Source organism: Callospermophilus lateralis, chromosome 3 (genome assembly GCF_048772815.1).
Source record: "Callospermophilus lateralis isolate mCalLat2 chromosome 3, mCalLat2.hap1, whole genome shotgun sequence".
NCBI lineage: Eukaryota > Metazoa > Chordata > Mammalia > Rodentia > Sciuridae > Callospermophilus > Callospermophilus lateralis.
The window spans coordinates 82,687,717-82,713,316 of record NC_135307.1 but is presented as its reverse complement, the minus strand read 5'-3'; the positions used below and the strand labels follow the sequence as shown (position 1 = coordinate 82,713,316).

General features: G+C 32.5%; 1 protein-coding gene across 3 annotated transcripts in view; it reads left to right on the top strand.

The window, feature by feature from the left end:
- Dph6 (diphthamine biosynthesis 6) overlaps positions 1–25,193 on the top strand; it is a 168,596-nt gene extending 143,403 nt beyond the window's left edge. For 2 of the 3 annotated variants that reach the window (XM_076850525.2, XM_076850524.2), the window contains exons 7-9: positions 15,321–15,415; positions 22,143–22,230; positions 23,765–25,193. In XM_076850525.2, the coding sequence (XP_076706640.2) occupies positions 15,321–15,415; positions 22,143–22,230; positions 23,765–23,818 (237 nt within the window). In that variant the 3' untranslated portion in view covers positions 23,819–25,193. The remainder of the gene's footprint in view (positions 1–15,320; positions 15,416–22,142; positions 22,231–23,764) is intronic. The other variant, XM_076850527.2, reaches the window with a different exon arrangement.
- The last annotated feature ends 407 nt before the right edge of the window (positions 25,194–25,600 follow it).

The following is a 25,600-nucleotide window of genomic DNA, read 5'->3' as shown; positions in this document are numbered from 1 at the left end:
TTAAGACCCCATACTTCTAGATTCCTCTGAAAGAATATGTGCCCTCTTGAAACTATGGTCTATTTCCTTCTATGATACTACTCACTTCTGAACACTTTCTGAGTACTTATTTTCTTGTGGAGGCTTTTCATATAGAATCTATTTCTTATATATATGGTTGCATCCCTAGCCTTCTTTCTGTGATGATCTTAAATATCTCAATGAATTCAACTGCCAACTTGAATCTTAGAACAATTAAATTTATGTTCCTCATCTATTTCTGGACCTGATTTTCTGACCAGTTTTAAATTCACCTTCATCTCTTAAATGTCCCAAATACTGAACTTCAACAACATAGAACTGAGTTCTACTTATCCTAACTTATCAGTGCCATTTTCTGGCAGTGAAGAGCTCCATTATCTACACAGTTGTCAAAGTCAAGAAAAAGTAAATAGTAATAAATGATTTCATATGCTCCTTTGTTGATAAATAAAGCCCTAAATCTTTTAATTCTGCCTTCTAAATATCTCATTATCTGCCCCCTTTTATACTCAATTGTTAACCACAGTAGAGTCCCCTGTAGGTTATTGCAGCTAGATTCTAGCTTAAGTTTTTCTCCTATTTGTCTTTTCCTTTGTTGATTCATTATCCACAGTTCCACAACCACAATGTACAGGAAGTGCAAAGGTGATCTTATCACACTTTCCTTATAAATTTTTGAGTTGCTTCTCATTGCCTCAAAATAAAATGTTTAAATACCTTCCCTTGACTCATGTATCCTTGAGGAAAATCAGGCTTATAAGATGACAATCTACTACGTATATCCTGTGTTTCATCAATTTTGAACTATTGATGATTCTCCTCCCCTTCTCTGAGCATTATCCCTCCTTTACTTAGCTAAATTCAGGATATCTTTAAAGTCTAAATTCATAATTCACTACTGTGAGACTGTTTCGCTTAAAAAACAACAAAAAAATACCTTCTTGGAGTAGCAGTTTGCTCTTTTCTTTATTGTTTATAATATTTCTCATGGTATATCTTATTTTCTTCATAGTGTTTATTGTAAAATTAACATTTGTATTATATAAATAATAAACTCAAGACAAAAAAAATAATAAAGAATCTTCCAGTGATTCCAAGCACTCATGTTTTGTGTTTTTCCCAGAGTTACCTCTCTTTTCTATTCTAATGTGTTTCTTCAGAAACATTTTGGCATATGCAAATATATATGCATGTGTTTATTCATTTTTACCCAAATTGGCGCATACTATACATATTTTTTTCATCTTGCATTTTACCACATACAAATCCATGGCATTTGTTTATAGTCATTGTGTTCAATTACATGGATATGCTATAATCAAACCTATTTTTTATTAGTGGACATTATTCTTTATTGAGTTTAAATGTCTTTTGCTATTACAAATAATGCTGGAGTGCACATTATTGTACATATGTTTGGGTTCCATGTTGTATTTTTCTGTAGGATAAAATAGTAGAAGTGGAAATTCTAGGTCTGAGGGTATATATGTTTTAAATTTTAATAAATATTGAAGATATTTATTTCCAGCTATGGTGGAATTACTTATATCAGACTAGCTTTCCCACAAACAACTAGAAAAGTTATATGAAAAATAACATTAGAAGGCATTAGAGAATTGCCATAACTGTAATAATTTGAAGGACAAGATTTTCAAAGAAAGCAGAAGCTCAAACATCACCTATTTCCCCTTCAAAGTAATTTTTGACTCAGAAATAGTACAGAGATGTTAAGAAGCTGAGGGGGAAACTCCAGCTGAGAAGATGAATAGGCATTCAGTTTCATAGGGAAAGGGAGACAAAAGTTAGCATTCAGAGCATCAGAAGTAATGCTAATCCTTCCCTTGTTTTTTTAGTTGAAACTACTGAATGGGCTATATGTTAGGAGTAGAGATAAATCCAAAATAGTCTAGCCTTTGTAAATACTCGTATCTATCTTTAAAGTCATGTCAATTCTAGACTGATTTAAGTGATTGGGTTCTACTTTTATTACCTATTTCTTTCTGAGGAAAGATAATATAATTCAGAACTTCAAATTACCTCTAAAATATTTTGTTTACAATTTTCAATAGGCAATCAAAACTGCCTAGTGTATCAGGAGACCTGATAAAGTATCTGAAACTCAAGAGAAAAATAGAAAATAGAAACATCCCAGAGGATATCCATGTAATTGAATTATCAGATTTACACTCCAAAATGGTTAAAGCTAATATGCTCAGTAAAATAGATGAGAAGATGTAGTATTTTAGACGAGAGTTAGAATCTATAAAATAAACAGATGGAATTGTTGATCTTAAAAGTAACAGCATCATGATTGCATTTTCTATTTCTGCAAGGAATGTTATTGGGATTTTGATGGGAATTGCATTGAATCTGTAAAGTGCTTTTGGTAATATGGTCATCTTAATAATATTAATTCTACCAATTCATGAGCAAGGTAAATCATTCCATCTTCTAAGGTCTTCTTCTATTTCTTTCTTCAGGGTTCTGTAGTTTTCATTGTATAGATCTTTCACCTCTTTTGTTAGGTTGATTTCCAGGTATTTTATTTTATATTTTTTGAGGATGTTGTGAATGGAGTAGTTGTCCTCATTTCCATTTTAGATAATTTGTCACTGATATACAGGAATGCCTTTGATTTATTGGTATTGATTTTATATCCTGCCACTTTGTTGAATTCATTTACTAGTTCTAGAAGTTTCTTGTTGAACTTTTTGGGTCTGCTAGGTATAGGATCATGTCATCAGCAAATAGTGCTAATTTGAGTTCTTCTTTCCCTATATTTATGCCTTTAATTTTTTTCGTCTGTCTAATTGCTCTGGCTAGTGTTTCAAGAACTATGTTGAATAGAAATGGTGAGAGAGGGCATCCCTGTTTTGTTCCAGATTTTAAGGGGAATGCCTTCAATTTTTCTCCATTTAGAATGATGCTGGCCTGAGGCTTAGAGTATATAGCTTTTACCATGTTGAGGTAATTTCCTGTTATCCCTAATTTTTCTTGTGTTTTGAACATAAAGCGATGCTGTATTTTGTCGAATGCTTTTTCAGCATCTATTGAGATGATCATGTAGTTCTTATCTTTAAGTCTATTGATGTGGTGAATTACATTTATTGATTTCCATATATTGAACCAGCCTTGCATCCTGGGGATGAATCTTACTTGGTCATGGTGCACGATCTTTTTGATATGTTTTTGTATCTGATTTGCCAGAATTTTATTGAGTATTTTTGCATCTATATTCATTAGGGATATTGGTCTGAATTTTTCTTTCTTTGAAGTGTCTTTATCTGGTTTTGGAATCAGGGTGATGTTGGCCTCATAGAATGAATTTGGAAGTACTCCCTCTTTTTCTATCTCCTGAAATAGGTTGAAGAGTATTGGTATTAGTTCTTCTTTAAAGTTCTTGTAAAACTCTGCTGTATATCCATCCGGTCCTGGGCTTTTCTTGGTTGGTAGTCTTTTGATAGCTTCTTCTATTTCCTTACTTGATATTGGTCTGTTTAGGTTGTTTATATCATCCTGACTCAATCTGGGTAGCTCATAAGCCTTAAGGAATTTATCGATGCCTTCACTATCCTCTATTTTATTAGAGTATAGGGTTTCAAAATAATTTCTAATTATCTTCTGTATTTCTGAAGTGTCTGTTGTGATGTCACCTTTTTCATGCCATAAGCCAGTAATTTGGGTTCTCTCTCTTCTTCTCTTTGTTAGCATGGCTAGTGGTCTATCAATATTATTTATTTTTTCAAAGAACCAACTTTTAGTTTTGTCAGTTTGTTCGATTGTTTCTTTTGTTTTGATTTCATTGATTTCAGCTCTGATTTTAATTAAAGCAATAATGAAATTTATCTGGAAAAATAAGAGACCCAGAATAGCTAAGGTAATTCTAAGCAGGAAGAGTGAAACTGTTGGTATCACGATTCCAGATTTTAAACTATACTATCGAGCAATAGTAACAAAAACAGCATGGTACTGGCAGCAAAACAGGTTGGTAGACCAATGGTACAGAATAGAGGACACAGAGACAAATCCACAAAATTACAACTACCTTACATTAGACAAAGGTGCTAAAAACATGCAATGGAGAAAGGATAGCATCTTCAACAAATGGTGCTGGGAGAACTGGAAATCCATTTGCAACAAAATGAAATTGAATCCCTTTCTCTCACCATGCACAAAAGTCAATTCAAAATGGATCAAGGAGCAAGGAATCAAACCAGAGACTCTGTGTCTAATAGAAGATAAAGTTGGCCCTAAACTTCATCACGTGGGGACAGGCCCCAAATTCCTTAATATGACACTTATTGCACAAGATTTAAAACCAAGAATCAACAAATGGGACCAATTCAAACTAAAAAGTTTTTTTCTCAGCAAGAGAAATAATATGTTAGGTGAATAGGAAGCCTACATCCTGGGAACAAATTTTTACCCCTCAAACATCAGATACAGCTCTAATCTCTAGAGTATACAAAGAACTCAAAAAGTTTAACAACAAAAAAACAAATAACCCAATCAACAAATGAGCCAAGGACTTGAACAGACACTTCTCAGAAGAGGATATACAATCAATCAACAAATACATGAAAAAATGCTCACCATCTCTAGCAATCAGAGAAATGCAAATTAAAACTACTCTAAGATACCATCTCACTCTAATAAGAATGGCAGCCATCATGAAGTCAAACAGCAATAAGTGCTGGCGAGGATGCGGGGGAAAAAGGTACACTCATACATTGCTAGTGGGACTGCAAATTGGTGCAGCCAATTTGGAAAGCAGTATGGAGATTCCTTGGAGAGCTGGGAATGAAACCACCATTTGACCCAGCTATTCCCCATCTCAGACTATACCCAAAAGACCTTAAAAGAGCATACTACAGGAACACAGCCACATCAATGTTTATAGCAGCACAATTCACAATAGCTAGAATGTGGAACCAACCTAGATGCCCTTTAATAGATGAATGGATTAAAAAATATGGCATTTATACACAATGGAATATTACTCAGCACTAAAAAATAACAAGATCATGGCATTTGCAGGGAAATGGATGGCATTAGAGCAGATTATGCTGTGTGAGGTTAGCCAATTCCTAAAAAACAAATGCCGAATGTCTTCTCTGATATAAGGGGGGTGACTCAAAATGGGATAGGGAGGAAGAGCATGAGAAGAAGACTACCACTAAATAGGGAAGAGAGGTGGGAGGGAAGAGGGAGAAGGGGAGTTGCACGGAAGATGGAAGGAGAACCTCATTGTTATACAGAATACATGTAAGATGTTGTGATGAGAAAAAGAAAAAAATGTGTCACATTAGATTGGATAGAGAGAAATGATGGGAGGGGAGGGGAGGGGTAGGGGGGATAGGAAGGGCAGCAGAATAGAATAGACATTATGATTGGTGTATGTATATAGGTGACTCTATGACCAGTGTGATTCTGCAATCTGTACAATTAGAAAAATGAGAAATTATACCCCAATGATTCATATGTGTGAATTGCCAAGATCATTGAAATGTCATGTGTAGCTAATAAAAATTTTTTTTAAATTAACTATCAGATATTAAGAACATAAATATATGAGTTTTCTAGTAGATGAGATACAGCTGTATGTACAAATAGTGACTGACTGGAAGATAAGGTAAAATAAAATATCTATACTTGAAGCTCAAGAGAAAAGAGGATGGAAAATAGTGGAAAAATATATAAAAGATATAGGGGAAATATGATCATCATACACATGCAATTAAAATTTCAGGAGTAAAGAGGAGAGAGAATAGAATATAAGCAATGTTTGAAGAGATTTTGTTGTAGAAAATAGCTGTGGTTGTCTTTGCTGATTTTGACAAGTAGTTTATCAGGATTATAAAAGTTGTTCTACCTGGGAGGGAAGGATTTTAATGTATAATTAAGTATTTTTAACAGAAATTCTTATCCTGAGAGTTATAGAGAATTATATAAGACTATCTGAGTGTTGTCTTCTAAATTTTTCTCTGACTTCTGTGGAGTAAAAATTATATATGTGTATGGGCTTTTTTTTTTTTTTTTTTTTTTTTTTGGTGTGTGTGTGTGTAATTTGTCCATAAAGTGAGTGCTAAATAAATGTTTACACATACAGAAATTTGTTTCTCACCTTATTCACAACAATTATCTTACAGAACCCAGTCTTAATTCAGACTCCCCACATTTTTCTCTCTGCTTTTTACCTTTTTGTATAAATTCATAAAGGAGCCTCAGTTACCTGTTGTATCTAGAGCATGATGATTTGGATATAAAAATAGAATGAGTCACCTATCCAACTTTTTTCTTCTTTCTGCATTTAGAGAGTATGATTTGTTTAAGTTATTACTTCCAACTCTATATTTACCATCATTATCTAAGACAAATCAGATGGCAAGGAATGCCTATGTCTTCTTATCTTTATGAATGTGATTAATCTCATTAAATCAGATAAAAGATTAACCATATATTCATTTTTCAACTTGTTGACACAAGTTATGAATAATAAGGAATACTCATACAAGAGACAAAAAAAAAAAACAGGTAATCCTTGAACTTTTATAGGTTAGAGGAAGAGTTAGATATAGGAGAACCTAACCTATTTTGTTCACCAGCCTCCATGCCCCTGAGATGCCTCTTATGTACTTCTTGTGTAATTTAGGTGGACATTACTAGTTAACTGTAATAAGTCAGTTTTACTACTGTGTCAATATTTTAATGTATTACTATATCCAAGAGTTAATATTTTTAATTAAAGGAATATTTATATGTTGTAATGGTTTCCCTTGTGAAAATTAATATTTGTGAGATTACAGACAGGTTGGTGGTAGCAGTGGTAGACAGAAGATTACTTTGGGCTTCTTTTTTCTTTTGTACCAGGAATTGAACCCATGGATGCTTTACCACAGATCCATAACACCAACCCCTTTTATCTTTTTAATTTTGAGACAGTGTCTTGCTAAGTTGCTTTGGGCCTCACTAGGTTGCTGAGGCTGGCTTTGAACTTGTGATCTTTCTGCGCCATTGGGATTTCAGACATGTCCACTGTGCCCAGTTCAAAAGCCCTTTTTATAGTTCATTCAGATCACATGGAGTAAAAGGCAGTGTGGGATGGTGATCAGCAAAGCATCATTAAGCCTGGATGCCCATAAGCCTTTTACTTACCTGAAACATTAATTTAAGTGGTTTCTCATGTGTAAAATGATGGTAATTACAGTGAAATGATACATAAGGTGCCTAGTTCAGTATCTGACACATTCTAACTATTCAGTAAATGTTAACAATATTTACAGTCATGAGGTTTATGATTACTAAAGAAAAAAATAGAAATTTTTCTGCTTTTCAAAATATATCAAATACTGGGTAGTAATGAGAATAAGGTTCAAAACTGTCAAGGGATTGTTAACTCTCACATATTATCATATAAAATAACAATCCTAACAGAAAAATAGGCAAGAGCTATGGAGAACCACTATACAGAAGAGAATGTCTCAAAAGCTAATATGAATATGAAGGATGCTCACTGGTTTAGTAGTTAGGGAAATGCAAATTAAAGCAAAAAGGAGGTGTTAGTTTTTACCTGTTTATCAAAAATTACAAAGCCAGGGCTGGGGCTATAGAGCTCAGTGGTAGAGTGCTTGCCTTGCACGTGTGAGGCACTAGGTTCAATGCTCAGCACCACATAAAAATAAAGAAAGAAAGAAATTGTGTTTATCTGCAACTAAAATTTTTTAAATTACAAAGCCAATGACAATTGTTGGCAGGAGTTGGTTTATAGAACCCCTCTAGTGTATAGACAGGAACCATCCCATTCTGGGGACAATTTTGAAATACCTAGATTAAATGTAACTATCCCCTTTAAAAAAGCAATTCTATTAGTTTATAAAGGGACATTAGTAAAAATAGTCTTATGAGGTTTAATTTTTCATGGTGGTAGGGTTATTGGAGGCAATATGGATATCAGTTCCTGAAACAGAAGATATTAAAATTCTGTAGATGTATATCATAAAATATAAGTCTGCTGGTAGGAATATATACTTGAAGGACTTATAGAAGCAATAGTGCTGAGTGAAAACTATCAGCATATAAATAATTTAAGAATTCAGGCATCACAAAGTACTAGTATATTTATAAAAATATAAAATACATATATTACATATTTTAAAAATCTGCCTGTATAATGAAAAAAAGGGGGAATAAGGAATGAAGATAAATAGGAATTTTTAAAAAATAGAAAAATAAAAATACCTACCATGTGCTGATAATTGGAAATATAATAAAGTGTAGGAAAATAAATTAAAAATACAGTTCTAACTGCCCCATGGTGCACAGTGCTACCATGTTAGTATATTTCCATGTTAGTATATTTCTGAGAGTTTGTTTCATATGCAAATTCATGTAGTTGCATACTTAATACAGATTTTACTTACATTATGGAGTCAACTATACATATAATTTTTTTAATTTGTTCTTATTAGTTATACATGACAGAATGCATTTTGACACATTGTATGCAAATAGAGCATAACTTCTCATTCCTCTGGCTGTACATTGTGCTCAGTCACACCAGTAGTATAACCATACATGCATTTTTGTCATCTCTTTCCCCAGATATACATGTTCATTTTCTCATATAACTAAGTGTATTTTGAAAATACATTAACTAGAGGCTGGGTAGATCCCATCATGTTCATATTTTACATATTCATATTCAATGTATCATGTCATAGTTACATATTGCATTATATAATATGCTAGATATTTGCATAAGAGATTACAAGTTATCACTTTTTGGAAATATTGGTTCTAAATTATTATAATTATGACATTTTCTCATAAATCTTCATGTACATTTCTGATTATCATTTTCTTAATATAAAATCCTATGAATGTAATTTCTAGGTTAAAGAACAACATCTATAGTCTTACATATGTAATAACCTAAATTAATGATGTAATAATATTAGCCATTGCATCTTAAACTTCTTCAAGTTCTTAAAATTATCACCTTAGAAGTGAAGAATGATTACTTTATCTTTGATTTATCTATGATTATCATTTATCTATGATTGGTCTTTCTTAGGATTATTTTTCTCTTAAGAATCCCCATTCTCAGTAGCCTCAAAAATAAAATAAAATAAAATACTTGCAAATCAATGAAAGAGATGAAAGATCTATATAATGAAAATTACAGAACCCTAAAGAAAGAAATCAAAGAAGACCTTAGAAGATGGAAAGATCTATCTTACTCTTGGATAGGCAGAATTAATATTATCAAAATGACCATACTACCAAAAGCACTACACAGATTTAATGCAATTCCTATCAAAATCCCAATGGCAACCCTCATAGAAATAGAAAAGGCAATCATGAAATTCATCTGGAAAAATAAGAGACTCAGAATAGCTAAAGCAATCCTTAGCAGGAAGAGTTAAAGCAGGTGGCATTGCTTAAATGATACTACAGAGCAATAGTAACAAAACCAGTATGGTATTGGCACCAAAACATATTGGTAGACCAATGGTACAGAATAGAGGACACAGAGAATAATCCACAAAATTACAATTATCTTATATTAGACAAAGGTGTCAAAAACATGCACTGGAGAAAACATAGTATCTTCAACAAATGGTGCTGGGAAAACTGGAAATCAATATGTAACAAAGTGAAATTAAACCCATATCTCTCACCATGCACAAAACTTAACCCAAAATGAATCAAGGACCTAGGAATTAAACAACAGACTCTGTGTCTCATAGAAGAAAAAGTAGACCCTAATCTTCATCATGTGGGATTAGGCCCCAACTTCCTTAATAAGACTCCTATAGTAAGAATTAAAACCAAGAATCAATAAATTGGATGGAATCAAGCTAAAAAGTTTCTTCTCAGCAAAAGAAACAATCTGTGAGGTGAACAGAAAGCCTACATCCTGGGAGGAAATTTTTACTCCTCACACATCGGATAGAACACTAATCTCTAGGGTATATAAAGAACTCAAAAAGCTAAGAACCAAATAACCCAGTCAACAAATGGGCCAAGGACCTGAACTTCTCAGAAGAGGATATACAATAAATCAACCATACATGAAAAATGCTCATCATCTCTAGCAATCAGAGAAATGCAAATCAAAAGTACTCTAAGATATCATCTCACTCCAGTCAGAATGGCAGCTATTATGAGGACAAACAACACTAAGTGTTGGCAAGAATGTGGAGAAGAAGGTACACTCATACATTGCTGGTGGGACTGCAAATTGTTGCAGCCATTATGGGAGTACATCTTGGAATTTATTTTTATCACTTTATATTTAATAAGATTTAGTCTTTGGGGTTTGTTGAAGCCAACTAAAGTTTTTTTTGAATTGGCTAAAGTATTTGATTACCTGTTTTAAGGATCTTGATTTTTACTGAATAGGCAGTCGTCAGCCACCAAAAGTAAGCAGATGAGTACTGCAATAATATAGTGTTAAGGAAAGTTATTGTGTTGATAGTTTGTAAAGAGTTTGGGAGAGGTGAAAACAAAGTGGGAAGATGAGATCTTTGTAATGGTTGAAATGCAGGGTGGTCATCAGGGTGTTAGGATGAAAGAAATTTTGCACTTTGTCTTGTTCACTGCCATATCTTTAATGTACAAATAGATTTGGTACTTACTAAGTACTGAGAAAATATTTTTTGATTCAATAAATGAATTAATCATTTTTTACATGTAGGCTACATACAGAAAGAAAGGACAAAGTTCTCTAATATTTTAAGCTTGTTTTAACTATTACAAACAGGGAACTTGAACAGAGAAATAAAGTTTTGAGGAAATACCAAGAACTTTGTTTTATTTATTTAATGCTTTCAAATAAAACATTTGATAAACATTTTGGGGGATTTAACATATTGGAGAGAGATTGTTTGCTTGGAGTTTTAAGAATCATTTGCCTAAAAGTAATAGATAATAGTATTGGTAATAAATAAAAGAGCCAAAGACCCAAGAGAAGGGCAAAATAATCTAATGGGCAGAAGATAACATATATTGAGTGCTTTCTGCGTGCCGGATATTGTTATGAGATTTGTATATAATATCTTATTTAACTTCACAACGTCCCCAAAAGCTATTACCTAGGAAAACTGAAATTGAGAGAAGTTAAGCAACTTATCCCAGATCCCCTGCCCAAGACGTATTTCAGCCATTATATGAACTAGATGAATCTACCTCCAATTTTTCATCTCTGTTGCAATCACCATCTTTAATGAATTTTGTCTACCTCTACCATTAAGCACTACAACATAATTGTTTTGTCCTTGTCTACTGAGTTCAACATTTGGTTATTTTGTAGGTCTGTTTCTATTTCCTTTTGTTTGGGGTTTTTCTTTTTTCTTTTGATTATAGGTCACATTTTGTATGTTTTAACATCTCTTTTATATTTCCCGTCATATATTGAATAAAAAAGAATGGTAGAGATTGAGGTAAATAATTCTTAACCTAGAAAAAGGCATATTCCTTTCTCCATCTGGCAGCTAGTCTGGGATGTTTATTCTCTTCAGTCTCATCTCCAGTTGAACTGGGACTGTTAATTGCATTTCATTTGAATATGCACTTCTTGAAGTTACTTTGGTTAGGACTCTCTTTTCATCTGGGCTTGGGATTCAACTTTAATGAGTCTAGGGAACCCAACCCCCAGCCCACTTTACAGACAGTTCTGCTTCTACTCTCAGCCCCTCCAAGCCCTAGAGGAAATTTCTCAGTCTTCCTATCCTGCCTACAGTCTTTGGTGAAGTGAAAATTTAATAGAAAAGATTTGATGAGCAGGTGTTCCTCATCTCCTTTTTGTCCAAGCCCCAGCATACTGCATGTAGTCACTATATGCACTCAATTAAGATTTGTGGTAAATAACTAGCAGACTAAACAGATTCCATGGATCTTCTCAGGACTCTAAAAATTTATCACAGGAGTCCACTGATCATAAAAGTTTGGCTGCTTTCTATATGCATTGATATAATCCTTTAATCTATGGAGGTTTGAATCTCTTCCCTTGGTTCTCCAATTAAGAAAGTAGACATGGAATTTCACTTTCTCAGGAAAGGCTTATCCAATCTGTAACTTAGTTCATCCACATGACTGCATTCTCAGCACTCTGGGTTATAAAAGCACAATTTTATAACCCATCCAACATTTTTGTAATGATGAGAATAGCTTTCAACTTCCACTTTTCATATACAGTACATATACAGTAAAAAACATAAATATATTTTAATCATTAAAAATATTAGTTCTTAAAAGAATAGACAACATGAAAATATTTATTTTTCGTTATAGATTGCTATTATATATATGTAAATTATGGAATCTCAAAATTCAGGAAGAAGCTAAAGTTCCAAACAGTCTAGATTTTTAGTATTTTTATTGCAGTTATGCTAATAGGAAAACTTATCAAAGAGAACTGCAAAAATTGCATTTGGAGTGCTTGAGTGCTAGCATACATTAATTTTCAATTTTAAGGTGAAGCCAGAGACAGACCTGAGATGTTTTAGAAATAAAGTTGTTGTTTTCTATGAAATATTAGTAACATCGACCTGCAAGTTTTAGAAAAGTAAATTGAAGGTTGCACCCTAAATGTGTCTGAAATATGTGTATCTGGGTCCTTCACTTACCTAAAATGATACTTTCCATCACATGCATAAATCATACTTTTGTGATACAAGGGTTTGATTTTTAATAGTCAAATCTTTAAAATATAGCTAGCATAGGCTTTGCTTCTTGGGGAGGTTCTTTCATGACCACTCTCAAGCTGGCTAAAAGTAAGCCAATAAAGGTGAGTTTTTCTCTCAGTACTTATGTATATTAGGGCTTGAAGCTAGTAGAGTTAGAGGAGCTACAAAAGACATCATAAGGATGTCTTAACAACACTTACCTGGTTTCTCAATCTTAAAAACTCTATGCCCTTTATCTGGATTTCTTGACTTGGAATCTGTGTGTCCATTACTGGTGAATCATTGATAGAAAGGCAAAAGAAATTGTACATATTCATTTATCGAGGCAACATCATGTTATGTCATATTTTGTAGTATTGAAATATATTTGGTGAACTTCAAGTGACGTTGTCTTGCTTATTCTCGGATCTTTAACATCTAGCAAGGCCTAGCCAATAATCATTGTTCAATAAGTATTTATTGAAGAATTAATTGAATAGAAATATTTTATATAAATTGAAAATATCACTGGGTAAATCCAGATTTTAGTGAATACCATCTTGAATATATCAGCCTTTTATAGAGTAAATGCTGGTTTAACATAACAGCTTACATAATTTCTACTAAGGACACAATAGCTACCCGAACTTTAATTTAAAAATCCAGTTATTCTTTGATGGTGGATAACAAAAATAATGTAAAGAATCGATGAAGCATTTACTAATAGAAGAAAACTAATAATGATAAAGTAGACTCATATAAAGAGGCTAGCAATAAGTCATAAATGTGAGATTAGAAGGTTCACTCAGTGGAAAGTTTGCATGAGAGATTGGCCATGAACAGAAGGGGATAGGTACTAGCTAACAAAACAGAGAAACACCCCTATAATTCTTATCCATTATTATTCATTTTTATAGCAAAGCAGATATAGATTTAATTCAATTTACTATGATAAAGCAATCTGTTCCTCTTATTTGGAATCATAGAACCAACTCACAATTTGGCCTTGCTAAGTCACTGCTTTATGACCCAGCATGATAAAAATGTATCTACTTTGCTCTTGGGAGCTCTTATAGAAAACATTCAGTTTTCTCCTCTTCAGTTTTCCTTTTTTTTTTTCCCTTCCTTTCTAATACCTCATATAACTAACTACTCATCCTTAATGAGAAAAGTAGAATTCTCTTAGACCCATGCTTTAAATTCCTAAAGACTATGCCTATATAGTCAATAGTTGAACTTTAGTAAGTTCAGAATAGTATCACAGCTTCAAAAATAACCAGATAAATAAATATGTAACTATGAATAAATAAATATTTAACTATGGGTGTAAAGCTGAAGACTTAGGCAACAGTTCCAGCATTAGCAGTAATAAATCAAAACAAATCACTCTTCTTTTGGCTATAAGAACATTAGGCAAGGAGACGCTATAAGCAGGGAAAACTGAGAATAAAGGAGAGGGAATCATAATAATAAAGACTTCCCACAGGAGCTGAAAGATTCAAGACAATGACAGCTGGTGAGAATGTTCCCCAGCATTGATACCAACCATGAACCAACCAAATAGGAGATTTTTTTAAAAATTCTGGGTATCATGTTCATTTCAGTAACATGGATTATGTTTAAATGAAAATTATAAATTGTATTTTTTTTTGCTTCTTTGCTTATCTTTTAATTTCAAGTTGGAGACAACTTTACAAGCTATCTCAATCTCTTTTGGACTTAGAACTTTTTAAGATTTCCTACACTTTAGATCTTCACTGGTTTTTCATAGCCTTGGAACTTTCCAAATACACTATTATATAGCCTCAAGTATAATAACCATGATGCATGTGACTTTTTTTTTCTTCTTTTGGTATCAGGGATTGAACTCCTATTGAAGTCCTATAATTATAAAACATGTATTGCTTTACTTCACAACCAGAATATCTGTTTATCATCGTACATTTTTTAAAAGCATTCTTTTTTTTAACCACTAAGCCATATCCCCAGCCCTATTTTGTATTTTATTTAGAGACAGAGTCTTGAAGAGTTGCTTAGCACCTCACCATTGCTGAGGCTGGCTTTGAACTTACCATCCTCCTGTCTCAACCTCCAATGCCCCTGGGATTACAAAGGTGCACCACTGCGCCTGACTATGTATTTAACTTCTTTTTTGTTCACAGGCCTAAGGAAAGGTCTTAGGTTTTTTTCTCTGTTCCTGAGAAGTTCTCCAAAAACAGCAGATTTTCCCCTCATACTTAAAGTTCAACGGACAAAGAAAACATAGTGTGGCTGTATAGATTATTTACTACTTAGTAGCTTGGCCTCATTTTGAATCTAAAGTTAGTATCACTCCTAAAATTTATAGTATCTTTAAGTTTTGACACTACAGAGAAAAATATTGGTCCCTTACTATTTTATAAAGGTTTCGAGACTATTAAAAATCCTATGCTTTTTGATAAAATGTTTGAAGTGATTTTAAATGTGTTTTAAGCAGAAAGTTTATTATTTTCTTGTAGCTTACAGTCTGTTTTACAATCAAAATTTCCTGCATGATTTTTTTTAGTACAAAATAATACAAGTTAAGTGAGCATTTTTGCTGTCTAATTTTAAGTTTTCTATTACTTCCCCGCCCCCCCTTCCTATTTTCAGCTTTCTAAGAAATATGGAGTCCACGTATGTGGAGAAGGTGGAGAATATGAAACATTCACTTTGGATTGCCCTCTATTTAAGAAGAAAATAATTGTGTAAGATATCATTTTAGAAGTTTTTTGCCCTTTCCTTAAATTTAAGTGATAGAAGAAGCAACTTAACATTAAGCTTGAGGCAACTTTTGTTGGGAGAAATAGAACACGTCCTCTAAGTTCACAAACACTCAATTTGTTTAATACCAGTGAAGTCGTCTGAATACTTAAATCAATACCTGACAAGACGAGGCCTTCATAGAAGGCTATAAACTTTTTAGACATTGCACTTTCGTTTACTTGCTGATTATGGCCTGCAGTAAAACTGGAACCTACACACTGACACTTTTATCCTTTCATGAAGTGTGAATTGCCTGTATTATTTATCTTTCATTACAGCAACATTTGATAAACTGCCACATCAGTAGCCTGTGGGTTCCATTAACTCCATCCTCTTTTTCCTTTTATTTTTGGCTTTAAAAAGTTAGAATAGCATACTAAATATTTCTCTTCAGTTACTTGTAGTTATTTTTACATGTAAACTTTGTTTTTAAATAGGTTCAATTTATGGTAAGTATTATGATTTATTTACCATAAATTGTTAAAATTAGTATACAGAAAAATAGGAGCTTTCTTCAGTTTATTACATTATTATCCATGTTCTAATTTATGTCACTCTTGTCATATGCTAAAAAAGCATTTTATCTCCTTTTCCTGAGTTCTTATGCTTCTTAGAAAAGACTATCTGAATTATGCTTGACTGAATGGACAGTTTTTGGTATTTTCAACAATAAGATTTGAATTCTTTGTACATATTAATAAGAGAGGAAGTAAGTTAAGAAAATTAAGACAGCTTGAGGTAGATTTTCTAAAAAAAACATTTATTTAAAAGAATATAGCAAAATGTTTTTATCACAAAAATTCATGTACAAAATTCATGTATACTTTCATGTTTTTCCTGTTTTCTTTCCTATTAATAATCAACATAATAATGACTTATTTAGCAAATATTTATCAGGTGTCTATTATGTCCAGATCATCCTACTGACTGTGGTGATCACACAATGATTCACAAATGAAATATACATGAGATATTACTTCCATGAAATAGCACTGTTTGATTATTTAAGAAAAGCATCCACATGCTAGAGTGAATTTATAGTATAATGGAAAACTTGATATATATTTAGTTACTAATATGAGACTAGCAAAATTCTCCAAGGGGAGAACACTAAGAGGAAGAAATCCAAAGAATAAGACTTTGCCCATTTACCTGAAAAACTGAAGTCCTATAATTATAAAACATGTATTGCTTTACTTCACAACCAGAATATCTGTTTATCATAGTACTTTTTTTTAAAGCATTCTTTTTTTTAACCTTTATTTTATTTACTTATTTTTATGTGGTGCTGAGGATCGAACCCAGTACCTCACATGTGCAAGCACTCTCCCACTGAGCCACAACCCCAGCACCTTATCATAATACTTAAACCTAGAAAATGGATGTTTTTCAACCTCTCCATTTTGTGGATATCTGCATCCCTTAAACCTGATGGAGACAAACTCTTGAGGGGAACTTGTCATGCTATTCAAGAAAAGGTATCAGAGAAAGTATATTAGAACTGTCTAATGCCAAATAGAACTATTCATTGCAGCCAAATAATCATTTATTGAGGGAAATTTTTTAAGTGAAACTGCAAACTGTTTCCCTGCTCTGCAAGAGTTCTTTCTGTAAAAAGAGAGGTGGACAGACAAATCAACAATATGTGAGAGGTGCCACCATACAGATGCACCTTGAGACACAAAGGAAGTCTTACCTTTTTGTTCTTATTCATTTGTCAGTTTATCACCAAATTCTGATGTTTAAGCATATTATTTCCTCTTTTTTCTTTATAGGTTATCTCTCTCTTCAGCTTCATTTCTTTCTTACTTGATTCCTTTCTTTTAAATCACCTTCCTATTTCTGCCCACTTTGATAGAGTTTTCCCTTTCTGAAGGTTTGTGCTGCCAACCACCTCCAGTGCTTGTTCTATATGTGAACTCTTAGAACATACAGTAGGCACTGATAAGTATAAGTGTTGTTAAATTGTATTTTATTACTATTTCTGTTTACATGCTTTGTTTCACATATTTTTATGTATTATTCTCTCTAATATTTAGAGGTTGTATATTGAGGATTATCCTGGTTCAATGGAAAAAGGATGTTTCTTACTATGTGCAAAATCTTTCCTCCCCTTTAAGATATAATTATCCTTATCATGCCTGCTTAATATGCATCAAATGTAAGTTAACATGCATTATCCCTTCTAAAATTATATATAAATGAAAGATATTTTACTTAGACACAGTTTTCCATATGATACAATTAAAAGATAACTTTCTAATAACATTCAACCATTAATAATGATGGATCTTGTAGTTCAGAATTCATTTGGGGAAAATTTAATAATTTTTGTTTTATGTAATAAATTCTGGTCTGCCCTAGTTAGCATACAACTAATTATTTATAAGGATTCATATTTCAAATGTCTGATTCAAATAAATTTTTTTATTTTAAAAAAGAAAAAGACCACATCTTCCATATGCAAAATTGTTTGATTATTATAGGAATATTTTACTTTATATATTTTATATTAAATAAACTTTCACATGCCAAATTATTTGATTATAATTAGGAATATTTTAAACACAGATTGAATCCTTGTTGTATAGTGAAATAATTTAGAGATTGAAATGATTCCAGAACTTTAACATTTTTTAAATCTTCTAGACAGTTTCATAAACCTTCATAATTTTAAAAAATTCAACGTGAACCTTTTATAATTCACTTTTCATATTAATTAATGTATAAAGTCACTAACCTCTAAAATACAAATTTTAGATCAGAAAATTAAGTTGGTTTTTTTTTCTTAGAAGCTCTGATGAAAAGAATTACAGCCTAGCTTTTAAAAGAAGAGTACAATTTCTGGGAAATTATAGGTTCTCAAATCTTAAAAAATTACTATTTTATACATATATATCATAACTTAAATCCTAAAGTATATTAAAGAAAGTAATCACTTTATTTTCTCTGTTGATGAATAATCCTTTTTAATGTCAGTATTGATATTTTTACTGTCAGTATTTTCCTTTGGATAGTCAGTATTGCTATACTACTGCTACAAAGTTGTTACATATGGGGTAAAGGAAAACAAGAATGAATGAAGGAAGGAAGGACTAAATCACATGGTTAAAAAACTATCCATTCGGTCTGGGGTTGTGGCTCAGTGGTAGAGCGCTTACCTAGCATGTGTGAGGCCCTGGGTTCAATTCTCAGCACCACATATAAATAAATAAAATAAAAATCTATTGATAACTAAACAAATATTAAAAGAAAAAAGTTTTTTTTTAAACTATCCATTCGTTTTCCACTTTCTCAAACTGCTCATATTTGCTACCTACTCAAGATATATTCAGTACAGAGCACCATACTGAGGCATTTCCCCATGAGGAGGAAGCAAAGACTTTTAACTTTGTTGCCTTCTCATATTGATTTTGAAACCTGGGAATGTATTTAAATGTATTAACTCTTTTTCTTATATTTAAATTTTTAGATCCATTAACCTTTATTTTTGTTATGCTAGGAATACTATATGGCATTATTGATATCTATGTGTGCATGAATGTTTACATGTACATCAAATGTGGTATGCATATTAAATATTGTTAAATTGCCATTATTATTTTGTTTACATGCTTTGTTTCACATATTTAAAGTATTACTCATGAAAGAGACAATGTTATGTATGTATGAAAAAGTATGTATTCATGTGAAGGTAATTAAAATTAGTGTGGATTTCTGATCATTTCAGTAGTTAATATGAAAATGTAAAGGTGTTTGACAAAGTTTAACTATACAGTTATTAATGTCTAATTAATCCCAGCCATTGTGCTCTACTGAGCCGGGGTAGATTGGGATGGCACATGAACAGGCAAAGATGAACAAAACTAATACCTCTCACACAATTACAGTAGATGTGTTATAACAGGGCTATAAATACAATACTAAAGAACATGAAGAAGAAAACTAGTACTGACTGTGGGTATAAGGACTGGCTTCACAGAAATCACATCTAGATGTCTGTGAGGGTAGGTGTGAGTCTACAGGACTATCTGTGTATACTTTAGTGAATACAGAGACCATATGTTTGAATTGGAATGATATACAGTGTCTTGGCCCCAACCTATCACAGGTGTTTTATTAGAGGAGAGGAAAGAACAAAGACCATTTCTGAGTCTCAAAAGAATACAAGGGGGCTGGGGATGTGGCTCAAGCGGTAGCGTGCTTGCCTGGCATGGGTGTGGCCCAGGTTCGTTCTCTCTCTCTCTCTCTCTCTCTCTCTCTCTCTCTCTCTCTCTCAAAAAAAAAAAAAAAAATACAAGGAATTTTCTTTTGAAGTAAGAAGTTCTTTTTAGGTGATTGTTTCTTTTGAGGTTCTCTCACATATCAGGAGACTGGCCTCAGGAAAGACGTTCAACCCAGACTTAGCTGCCATTTTAAAGTTGTAAGTAGGCATGAGCTCAATATAGAAAAAAAAAAAAAGTGTGGGGGGGTGTGGATAAGTACTTGGAATGGAAATGTCTCAAATGCCTCACTTATAGAAAAAGTAGTAACGCACTGATTACTTGTGTTAAGAAGGAATGGGGAAGACAGCAGCCAATTAGAAAGCATATTTGCTGTGGCACAATTGATCTTAATTTTCTGGGTTAAAGATGTACTGACAGATCCTGCTTTTAGAACTCAGAGCAATGTACGATGAAAACAGAGACCAGGCATCCTTGAAAAAAATAGTGGCTTCAGTTCATAGAAAAAGAAGAGCAATAGTGATATATTCTGTCTAAAACTAAAAACTGTTCATATCAGATCTATTCTCTCCCAGTTGAGTCTTGCTTTATATAAATGAATGAAATGATGTTAGTCAATTAGAGATTATTGATTTAATAGAATCCACCAAAATCACATTTTCTTTCATTTAATGCTGAGAATGTTATATATTCTCTCTTTATAATTACCTTGATTCCAAATGCAATAATTGCATCAATTAAGTAAGCTATTTGCTGTCATCCTTTGTTTTTTTATTGGTGATAACTGACATGAGAAGGGAGGGCCTGCACCTTCCTACTGAGATAGATTCTTTCAGTAGATAGTATTGCTTCAGATTAATTATAGTTTTGGTGCACTCCATTATCAGGGATATCAAAGCCAAGCTGCCTAAATTAGGCATAATTAAAGCTCAGGATCAGTTTCCAAGACCAGGTTCAAAAACAGATTAAAGTTTAATCTGTTAAGTGACATTGTAACAGGAACAGGAATTGGTGGTTGAATCTGATTGCTCAGCCAAGATACAATTAGAGTAGACAACTCTGAGAAATAAAGAAATAACAAATTAGGAATAACAAACCAAGTGGGGATTAATCCAGAGAGGCAGGTGGTAACAAGCAAGAGGGCTTCCTCTGTACTTTATCTTTCTGTTCCTCCTCATGATACCTGGAAGCATCATTTAGTTGATGTAACCTATGAAGGTAAGTCATATCTTTTCATCAGGATCCTGATTCATGAATGATTCTATTTCTGTTGTGTTATACTTTGCTTTTCTTTTAATGTCCAACAAGTTCTGTCTTCTAATTGGTGGATTATAAGTATACATAGTAATAGAATTTATTATGCCGTATTTGTATATGTACATATTACGTAAAAACTGATTACTCACATTCCCCAGTACTTTCCCTTTCCCACCCAACTCCCTTCCCCTGATCTGTTTGCTCTACTTTAGTGATCATTCTATTGTTGTTACTATTAATATCTTAATTGGTGCATTATAGTTATATATAAAAGAAGTCCTTTTTAATTTGCTTTTCCTAATCATTAACAAAATGCATATTTGATATAAAGGTTCATGAATGTAACTCACTTTTTTTTAAATCATCAAACATACTTTTGTGACAAAAGATCAAAGTAAGGATTTATTCTGCTATACTACAGTGATCAAAATGCTAACAATATTAAATCAAACAATGGAACTACTTCCTAAGGCATTAAAGAGATATGAGAAATTTCTATTTAAATTTTCAGTTAAAATGCAAAGTATTATCACTCCCAATAAACAATAATAAAAAATAATTAGCTATTAGAACTTCACACATAATTTGTTATTCATATGTGTTTTACAGGGTATCTTTGATAAAGTTGGGTTAATTTACATGTATCTATATGGTTCCAACAAGCAGTTCATACCATTTTACCTGAATGTGGTAATTACTGTGTCAGGCGATCAATTTTAATAGCAATGATGTTGCAGTGTGAAGAGTTCAGCTGAAGCTTAAACCATCCTGGGTAATGCTTTTGTGAAAGATAATTGAGATTTTGTGTGAAACACTGAATGAATTACCTTTTGACAATAAAAAGAATAATGAAGATAAAGCACTAATGTTTAGTCCCTACCAAGCAAATTTGTGAAAATGAAATTGAACAGGAGTTTAAGTCTTAAAATTGTTCCAAGAGCTTTGAGTGAACCTGTAAGTTGAACTATCTGCTCTTATAAAGATGAAAAACTTCATTATTTTTTCAAAAGTTTACTATTCTTGATCCTTTTACCCAATTATTGAATCATTAAAAATACATGTTAATCACTGCATGTTGTACATCAATGGAAATTAGTACACAGTGAGGATTTTTTGTCTCTTCTGTCAGTAGCAGGAGTAACTGGCCATAATTTGTATAGTAAATAAATACATTATAATTATATTTCAGGGATTCTTCAGAAGTGGTTGTACATTCAGCCGATGCATTTGCACCTGTGGCTTATCTACGCTTTTTAGAATTGCACTTAGAAGACAAGGCAAGTAAATCTAAGATTTACAGTGACTTTATTTGAAAAGTGAGATACACACATTGACTCTGTATATATAGCTCTGTGACATTAGATGAGAGGAGAAAGAAAGTTGATTTTGTCATTAGTGATTTTTTTCAGCTCCTCAGTCAATAACTAAGAATATTAAAACTGCTTATAATCTTAAGATCGCTATGATACAAAGACATTACTGTTCAGAAAAGTTTGCAGGTCAGTGAAATGGGAGTAATACATTAAACAATGAGAAGATAAAGGACAATATAAAACCAAGTATTAAATCATGTAGCAAGATAAGAATTAGGTTATGGGCTGGGGATGTGGCTCAAGCGGTAGCGCACTTGCCTGGCATGCGTGCGCCCAGGGTTCGATCCTCAGCACCACGTACAAACAGGGATGTTGTGTACGCTGAGACTAAATAATAAATATTAAAAAAAATTCTCTCTCTCCCCCTCTCTCTCTCTCTCTCTTTAAAAAAAAAGAATTAGGTTATTGTGCATAAGTTTTACAGGGAAGATTTGATGATGAATTGGATTTCTTCATACAAATAAGAAGAGAGGAGATATACAGCTTTTCTGAAAATATTCAGGGGAAGAGAAGTACAAGGGAAAGATGGAAAATGAGGCAAAAGTGCAGTAGAGCTCTTTTTTAAATACAACAAAATGTCAATTTAATGATGTTGAGTGGGGGCTGAGGTTATAGCTCAGTAGTAGAGCTATTGCCTTACACATGTGAGGTACTGGGTTTGATCCTCAGCACCACATAAAAAATAAATAAATAAAACATATTTTAAAAAAATATGTTGAGTGGAATCAGTAAAAATCTGGATTAGATCCTTTGATTGTAAGGTCTGATCCTTGAAATATTGCTTTATATATTTCTGTCTTCATAGAAATACTAGCTGAAATTGTGTAAGGAAATGAGACTAATGACAGAAAAAAAAAAAAAAGATTAGAGAAAGTATTCTGTGTGTCTGTGTTTTTTCCCCAAATCTTGAGACACACTCCTACTTACATGTTTGGGATAGGGAATCTGAAGGATCAAGAGAATTAACAAGGATTCAGCAAAAATTAGGAAAACTCTTTGAATGAGAGTTTCCATAATAGAAAATAGTTACTGATACCAGGTCTACAGAAAGATGATGATGAACAGGATTGAAAAATAGGTCAGTCAATTGGGCTGGAATTGCCTTTTATCAAAAAACTGATTGAACATTTCTCAGACTTACTAAAAGGAACCCCTTACTTTTAGGTCCTTCTGCTTTTGCTGCATGTACATACACACAAATTCAAAACCATTAAATTCTTGTTTAGATACTACTACCATTATATATGTTCAGCTCTACCTAAACAGCTCACTGTTCACTTTGCTATTTGGTATTGTATTTGTCTTTACAGTCCATTTCCCTGTTGCACATTACAATGTTAGATCTTTAAGGTGAGATATCTACTGACATTGAATAAAAATGATGCATTTACCTTCATTTTCTTCTTATTCTTCTTATCTCTCTCTCTCTCTTTTCCAGGTATCTCCAGAGCCTGACAACTATAAAACATCTACGTATATACATAATTTTTGAAAAAGCATTTTCAAAAACATCATTGACTAAGCAGTCATTTTTGTACAGAAAAGTTAACATAGCATTTTGTCAGTTACTATGGCCAGTTTTTCCCATTACTTTATTTTTTTATTTTTTAAATGCTTTTTTTAAGAAGAAATTAATAGAATCATTGATTAATTGAAAAAATATCAACAGCTTATTCATTAACATTACCAACTTCTCTATATTGACTTTTTCTTTGGTTAACACAACCTTTCCGTGACTTCTATGTGACATATGTCTCTTTTGTTCCCCTTTAATTTTACCTGTAACTCCTGTGTATGTAATTATTTCTTTCATTTCACTATTTTCCTCTTTATTCTTCTCATCCTTGCAATCTATGTCATGATACAGAGGCATATGAAAAGACAATCGCTTTATTTAGCCAGTTGAGTTTATTTTACTGCATATCACCAAAATGATCTCTAATTTTTGTTTTGAATGTACTTATGTTTCAAAAGTATCAATGTTACTGGACAAATAGGAATAATACCATTACTTTTATTGGTTATTTTATGTTTATTTACATCCTCTTTAAAAAAAAAAATAGAACGTGGGGGGCATCTTTCAGAATTCACAGCAAAATTGAGATGTACAGAGTTCCCACATATACTCCCTGCTTCCACAGAAGCATGGCCTACTCCACCATTAACTTTCTGTGCCAGAGTCATACATTTTTTACAACTGCTGAACCTATTTTGATTAAATATTATCATAAAAAGCCCATAGTTTACATTAAGGTTCACTGTTAATTTTTACAGTCTATGTTTTGATAATGTCAAATGACATGTATCCACTATTACAATATCATACAGAATAGTTTTGCCACCTTAAGATCTATGTTCCACCTATTCATTTCTTCATTGGTCTTCTTTAATCTCTGGCAATCACTCATTTTATTATCTCCATACCTTTGTTTTTTCCAGGATGTCATATAAAATCATACAGTATGTATCCTTTCCCGATTAGCTTCTTTCTCTTGTTAATTTGCATTTAGGTTCCCTTATTTTTTTAAAGTCTTGTTAGCTTATTTCTTATAAGTATCTAATAATATTCCATTGTCTGAACATAACAAAGTTTATTATATCCTTTCACCTCCTGAAGGACAACTTAGTTGCTTCCACCTTTTGGCAATTATGAATATAACTACTATAAACATCTATGTGCATGTTTTTGTGTAAACATAAGTTTTTAATTCATTTGTGTAAATACCAATGAGTATGATTATTGTATTTATAAAAGTATAATGAAAGGATGTTTAGCTTTGTAAGAAACTGACAAACTGTCTTCCATTATAGCTGTACTATTTTGCATTCCCACCAGTAATAAATGAGGTTTTTTTCTTCCATTCTTACCAGCATTAGATGTTGTTTTGGCTATTATATTAGGTTTGTAGCGTTATCTCATTGTTGTTTAAGTTTGAAGTTCTCTAATGATTTAAGACATTGAGTATCTTTTCATATGCTTATCTGCCATCTGTATATCTTCTCCGGTAAAATTTTTCTTTAGATCTTTTACCCATTTTTTTTTCTTTTTTAGAATTTAACCTTTATTTTATTTATTTTTTGGTGGTGTTTATTTGTTTTTATGTGGTGCTGACCATGGTCCCAGCGCCTCACCCATCCTAGGTAAGCACTCTACCACTGAGCCATAAACCCAGCCCCTCTTTTGCCCATTTTAATTGGATTATTAATATTAATATTGAGTATTAAGAGTTCTTTGTATATTTTAGATAGCAGGTTTTTTTCGGACATATCATTT